Source organism: Octopus bimaculoides, chromosome 12 (genome assembly GCF_001194135.2).
Source record: "Octopus bimaculoides isolate UCB-OBI-ISO-001 chromosome 12, ASM119413v2, whole genome shotgun sequence".
NCBI lineage: Eukaryota > Metazoa > Mollusca > Cephalopoda > Octopoda > Octopodidae > Octopus > Octopus bimaculoides.
Genome location: NC_068992.1, coordinates 64,454,197 through 64,461,709, shown reverse-complemented (window position 1 = coordinate 64,461,709; position 7,513 = coordinate 64,454,197). Strand labels below are relative to the sequence as shown.

Genomic DNA, 7,513 nt, shown 5'->3' with positions numbered 1-7,513 from the left:
CAGTGAGAAACGCCCGTGTTTATTTTCTCTTTTTCTTTCTTCCCTTTGGCCCATCGTTTTAAAAGTCTTTCATGTCATGGAAGTAGTCATGCGCATCGAAACGCCCCCCCCCCCTGTGTTGAAGAGACACAGGCCAGGAGAGTTTGGCAAGCTTCTTTGAAATGGATTCTTCTGATTTACTTTTGCATGGGTCAGGAGGAACATGTCTAATCACTTTTGTATCATAAATTCAGATCCCGTAATAGAAACAGCTCTATACTATAAACATTACCAATATCACATAGTTGACTCACGTGAGTTCTTCAAATGCCAAAAAGCTGCAGTTTTTCGTCTGGGAAAAATCTCATTAAAGACGTATAATGTTCAAATGCGCACTATACTTCAGAGCTCGGTGAAACGACATCGCCCCAGAACTGAACACGAGAGCAGCAGATACGTATTTCGCTGTATTGCAGCTTATCAATGCCACTGGTTCATTCACTTCCAAAACGAAATCGAAACGTCTAGGTGATGGTGTTCAACTGGTAATTTATTTTATCAACTCTGAAAGGATGAAAGATAAAGTCGAACCTGAAGAACTTAAAAGGTAACTAGCTGAGTCTGTGGAAGACGATGATGACAATTATTCCTGTGGTAGCCATTGCATTTGGCACAACACCCAAACTTCTGCCTCCAAGACTAAAACATATTGGATACTGTGACTCACAATGTCAACCAGAAGGAAAATACAATCCTGTATTCTGCTACAATCCTAAGAAAGATTCTTAATATTTGAGAAGACTTATTGTCCCCCGCCACACACACACACACACACATCCATGCCCAATATAAATAATATGGATATACGACTTCAAGAATTTAAAAGATACACTCATGGAAAGATATTTGTTGATGTGCATATTATCCACTGTTCATAATAGATGATGGGGTACAATGAGCCAAGACAACTGACGCCCAGATTCTAAGACAGGTGAAACAAAATAAAATATTTGAATTGAAAATGTTGCTCTATATTGCTCTTCGCAATTACAGAAACAATAAAGCATGTAATGTTATTTTTCAAATGTACCAATGCTGGAAAATGACACCAGGATGAATTGGGATTTACAAACACACACACTAGACTAAAATATAAAAGATGACCAAAATCATTAAAGAAAATGTTAACACTTGTATACAATGACAACAAAGTCAATAGTTAAAAAACATAGAGGATCAAACTGCGGAATATACTTTATATTGTCCAAAAGATCAGAATTCCATTTTAAACAAAGACAATATTTTAAGGTAAACAATAATTAAACGTGGGCATCTGAAAATCTGATTTAGTAAATAATATATTCAAGATGTGAAGAGAATTATACAAGACACAATTGACAGATTTCAAGAAAATGAATGACACTACACCAAGAGCAAATTAGATTTCCTGCTTACAAATATCTTTTAGAGAAACATATACATTCCTATGCATGTAATCACCAATTCAATTTTTTTTTCTTCTTTATAGCAGTGTACAGATGGAACATCTGAACAGTGGATCAATGAAGCATTCTATTCACTGGAAAATATTGACCACTTAATTATGTATAATTAATATAAATAATTAATATGTTAGCAATTGATTTATTATTATTATTATTGAGTGAGGGAGAACAGTGCATGCCATCAAAGTGACTGTGGTACAATTATACAAAGCCCAGTACACCCATCATGACTACCCGTGTGATAAGGGTACACTAGGCATATGTGCGTGACGTGGTGATCTCATATCAAGATAAACAGCACATGACTTTGCAGGTGGGCCCAGTGAGAATTTTTTTCAGGTTGAGTAGCCCATCCCGCTCAAAAAGTCCCTGAATAAGGGTTGTTTAAGGATGTTAAATAAAACACCTATGTGTTGAGAGGTGAATTATTGAAACTCCAATAAATTCCTCTCAACACATGGCTATGATGCTCCCCCACTACTTCTGCTCATGATCAGAGATGCACATATCGCCAGCCATTAAGGGACATGATCAACTGGTTACGGTCAAACAACTGACTAGTAAAGCTGTGGTATTGAGCAGAATATTTGTTGTAGCCCATCTTTTTACACCAAGACAAAACATGTACATGATAACACTTCCAATCAATTAAGAACAGAAGCCATGAGAGCTGATGTCTGGTATTGCATCAGGGCATTTATTATTATCTTTATAATTATCATTATAAGACACAAAATGTTTTATTTATTATCACTCCAATTACTATTAACAACAAGTTAAGAATTCATAGCATCACTAAGTATAAAACAATGATTAACTTTTAAAAGTGAAACTGGTATAAAAACGGAATGGAGTTTCATAGTGAATATATGATGTCAGTGCATTTCCTTCTTTATATATATATATATATATGTCTATATCTCTGAATTGTAGTGCAGTTCAACTTGCGGAGAAGGACAGCAAACCAGACAAGTAAAATGTTTCAATAAAGAATTTAAACCATCAACCAACTGCACTGAAATGCCACCCAAAACCAAGAAATGTAATATTCACAGCTGCCGGGTCCCCTCGACCAACATTGGTAAGTATTGATTTATAGATTGGTTGGTTATCTGATTTATGGTCTATGTTGTTGCTTTTTCATGTTTAGTTCAGTATTGTAATGAACCACATATGAAGATTTGTCATTATTCGTCCATCCATCTATCCATCCATATATACATATATACTGATATTTCACAAGGTATAAAACAGGGAAACAGTCAGAGTATCATACAAGGAGTCTGCACTTGAAACTCGTATGCCTGTATTGTCTGCCACTGAACAAGAATGGGAAACCATTGCTACTTATAGATGTGTTACGAAGTGAATAAGGCATGCATTGATCATGCATCACATTTGCACATGGATCATGAACATACAGAATCACTTGTGTAATTAAACAAATGATTGCAATTAACATTGGAGAATCTTTGCCAATGCTTATGTTAAACATATGGAAAGTTTGTGTGCCAACAAAATATAGCAAATCATCTCAATGAAACAATGATTTAATTGAAGTGTATTTACAGCTAGAGTCACTGTGTTTTATATTTCCATAAAAAGATGATTGCTACAATAAATTCATCAAAGATGCTGTGGAACTTGTTCAACAAGTGTTGCCAGTCAAAATTTAACTGCAATTTATTATCTCTTAGAAAAAGGATTGAAATATGATAAATATTAATATATTGTTTTGACTATGACTTTTTTCGTCCTTTCAGATCACTCTTGTGTTGACAAATATGGACATAAAAACTGCCAGCTTGTGATGAGAGCTCGCTTATGTAACAACCCTGTCTATAAACAGAAGTGCTGTGTCACATGTTCACAACAGAACTCTTCGCTCCACTAAAACCATCAACAGCCTCCTCTCTTCAAGACACACACACACACACTTATCTAAATTCACAAACTTTACTGTATAACTTTTATCGACACAGACCACAATCAATTTCCTGGGTCTCAGTTTTATTTTAACCCAATTATAACATGGCAAAAGATGTTAATATTACACACAGATTGTCATAATACACCTTGGTTAGTGCTAATAAACTTGTTCAAAAGAAAAGAAAAATATTATTTTCTAGGGTATGACAAGCATCACTAATGAATTTAATATTAATTTAGATATCCCTTCAGCAAACTTCACTTATTCTCATTCTAATGAATCAGTCATTAAAAAATGACAACATAACGACGCATAACTACTTTGAGGGAATGTGAAATAATTTTATTTTGGAACAGTGGATCTCAAAGCAAATAAAACTACAAATAATAAACATTGGGTTTAAAATGCTTTGGATAGTAAACGTTGAAAACTGTTCATAGGACAAGAACCGATATCTCCTATAAACATGACATTCTGTAGACTTGTGTCCTATGAACAGCCTTTGACTTTTTCTATCCAAAGGGTCTTTAAGTTAATATTTGTATGCTATTTTTCATAGCTTTAATTGTTTCAAGATACACAGTTTCAAAATGAAATAAGTAATAAGCTATAATAATGATAATTCTTTTAGATTTTAGCACAAGGCCAGTAATTTTGAGGGGAGGGGGCAAGTCGATTACATCGACCCTAGTACTGTATTTTATTGACTCTGAAAGAATGAAAGACAAAACTGCCCTTGGTGGGATTTGAACTGAGGAGAGAAGAAAAAAAAACCCAACAGAAACGCCGCTAAGCATTTTGTCCAAAGCGCTAATGATTCCGCTAGCTCACCATCTAAATAATAATAATAATAATAATAATGATAATAATGATAATGATAATAGTAGTAGTAGAAAGAAAACATAGATGTTAATTTAAAGAGATTTTATGGAAGAAAGAAATAAAAGGCCATTTTTGGAACTAACCAATAACTGAATAGAAGACAATGATTGCAGACATTCTTGCTGTAGCATTTTGGTCACATTCAAAAGAAAAGTTTAGACTATAAAATGTTTATGTAAATATATTATTGTGATATTAATAAAGACGCCTGTTCATTTAAACAATGTTGTTGTGGTTGTATTTTTAGGTCAACCTTGAATATACAGATTTATGGTATGAAGCTAATTGGTTGTTTCAAGGTGATAGCGGTCAGTCCATTACCTGATTTAACACTGCTGCCTGACCCCTGGGTAGCCTGCAGCAAGAATTTGAACCATGTCTCTAGTCTGAGGACAATATGATATCTCAGTGTGTTGCTCTCTACTGTAGCAACCTACAAGTTCTAATTTCTTTGTCTCCTTCCTCTCCCCTTCAAACCCCTTCCAGAAGCCCTGAAAGGGGCTACGGGCACTGCTGCTGCTCCTCCTCCTCCTCCTCCTTTGAGCAAGACAAACCATAAAAAGGAAAAATGCAGTCTATTCCAGAAAGGGAACAGAAAAACTTCCTAATTAGGAAGGAATGCAGGGGGAGTGGTGGTAAGAGTAATGGGGCAGAAAGGGTTAAGATTTAAGATTCGCACAAAAGTTCTGGTTCCAGTGGAGTAGAGGTGGGAGTGGAAGTAAACTCTAGAAAAGGGAAACAATGCAGTTTACTGAGTCGATGAGGTAGTGGACAAAAAAGCTATAGGTTTTATAATTCATATCTAGTCATTGGGTCAATTGTAGTGACAGTTATGTGCCCATAACTGATAAATGTACAAGCTAGGGACACAACAGCCTCTCAGTAGCCAGCTTCATCTAACTGTGGTTGAGGTGATTTGGTTTGCCTCAGCAAACAGCAGTAACACTGTGAATTTGAAGAGTGTTTCACTGACTTACAGTACTAATGAGTTCACTGCCTCCAGTATGTACAACTATCAGCAACTGATTGGTATCTTATGCAGGTTTACACTTAGGTCTTCCCCACCATATTGTGAAATGCATAAGACAACAAGCTTCCACAAGCATGGCTGATCTGCTGTAGTCTTCTCTCATTTAATTGGTCTGTGCATGTTTGACTGGAACAGCTGATGTCTGGTGGGCCACCACCAAAACATCAGTACCACTACCATTTGTTTCTCAAAGTAATCCAAATGTAATACTTTTTTATTCACATTGTCATGAATTGATCATGTATTATCGTGTAGCTTTGAGATTTTTGTTGTTTCTGGATTTTTTTAAAGAAGACATTTATTCTCAGAGGTATAGTGGATCTCAGTGGCCTCTTTGTATATGGTTTAACAAACACCTTACTGCAAACCGTTCTGTAATCCAAGTAATGCTCAGGTGTTTTGGTGAGCTTTGGTTAATCTGAAATCACTGCAATCTTTGCTCTTCCAGTTACCAGACCAGGGATGCTTCCAGGTGTTTTTATATTTATCTGCCTGCTGAAATACCATGTTTGTGACTATTAGACCAAACGGTTGACAAAAGGACAGCACCCATAAACTGCTTTCATTCATCGTTCCTGTTCCATGTTTTCCTATTACTCTTGACCAAGCTGTGAGTTTGTTTTCTATCCTGTCATTAAAATCACCCACCAATATGACTGCCGTAATACGGAATTTTACTGACAACTATCTGCAATTTGGAATAGAAGAAGTTGTGTTTTTATTCAGATGCTGTAAAGTAGGTGCATATGTACTGATAATGTACATAGACGAGGAATTACCTTTGGGTATATGGAATGTCATGAGACACTCATCAACAGCTTGAAAGATGGGTGGCAACTTGCAAAGTAGAATCAATTTAATTGCAAAGCCAACACCATGAATTCTTGGTTCATCTGCCAGCTTTCCACTCAAAACAATGTGAAACCATTTCCAACTTCTAATTCATCAGTGTCTGCAAGCTTGGTTTCACTTAGAACAGCAATATCGATATTATATGAGCTGATTACCTTTGCAATTAGTGCTGCTTTCCATTCCAGACCATCTTTGCTGTCTTGTAAAGTTCCTACATTTCAACAACCAAAGATTAGCACGTTTCTTTTTATTTTTCTTATCTTTATCTCAACTGCCATAAACTGGGTGGCGAGACATCTGCAGTTAATGCCAAGCTTACTGAAGGAAACATTTTTTTAGGGTTCCTTTTGTTGCCCCGCCTCCGATATTGGAGAAGCAGTGTTACAGCTAGATAGGACTGATTGCCACATAAAGGGGACACAAATTTTGCTGGCACTTTTGGATTCTATGAAGAAATAGCAATCACCCTTTCTGCTACCTATGTGTGAGACTCCAGCTAGAAACTTCCAGCAACACCATTTGCCTGTTCCCATCACCATAGGACTTCCAACTTGCCTTCAAACTATCTCCACAATGAATGTTTCATAATGATGATGATGATGATGATATTGGTAAACATTTGGTGGAAGGACTGGGGCAATCAGATCATCATCTGTCAGAACTTATCTGGTATTTACTTATTCTATCAAAGCTCTGTAAGTATAAAAGAGACAAAGGCAACCTTGGCATGATTTGAACTCAAAACATAAAATGATGCAATTAAATAAAATATTGCACGGCATTTTTTTTTCATTTTTTTTGTTTTTTTTGTTGATATTTCATTTACTGAAGAGATCAAAATTCTTTAAAAAAATCAAAAACAATTTGTTTCCAATAGGTACCAACTGTAATTGTGGATTGCCTAAAGTCTGAAGTGGAACGAAAACTTTGACAATAAATGCAGGTCAAGATGAATAGAATAAAAAGAGAAATAAAAGAAAAAAAATGATAGGAAAATTTCTTTGAAATGTTTTTAAAAACATTCAGTTTGGAAGCATTTGGTGGGAGGTGGGGGGGAGTAACAGAAAAAGAAAAAATACAAAAACAAAAATATGTAATTGTTTTGTGTTTGTGTTTTGTTCTTTATTGTCTGAAGGAAGCATCAAGAGTTGTTTAGACTGGCATCGGTGCTGTTAGAACCACAGAGTATAGCAGCAACGGAGGCGAATGTCTAAGATGGACGGTGGTCTATGGTTGGAAGAAAAATGAAGATGATGATGATGATTACGATGATGATGACTGGGGTGGGGTGGAGGGGAGGTTAAAATTGTTTCTTTCATTTTTGTTTTTTTTGTT

At 35.8% G+C, this 7,513-nt stretch overlaps 1 protein-coding gene across 1 annotated transcript in view; it reads left to right on the top strand.

Moving 5' to 3' along the window:
- The window catches only part of LOC106884490 (uncharacterized), a 93,407-nt gene extending 88,887 nt beyond the window's left edge, over positions 1-4,520 (top strand). The window contains exons 8-9 of the mRNA XM_052972061.1: positions 2,418-2,565; positions 3,248-4,520. Of these exons, the coding sequence (XP_052828021.1) occupies positions 2,418-2,565; positions 3,248-3,378 (279 nt within the window). The 3' untranslated portion in view covers positions 3,379-4,520. The remainder of the gene's footprint in view (positions 1-2,417; positions 2,566-3,247) is intronic.
- Positions 4,521-7,513: the final 2,993 nt, after the last annotated feature.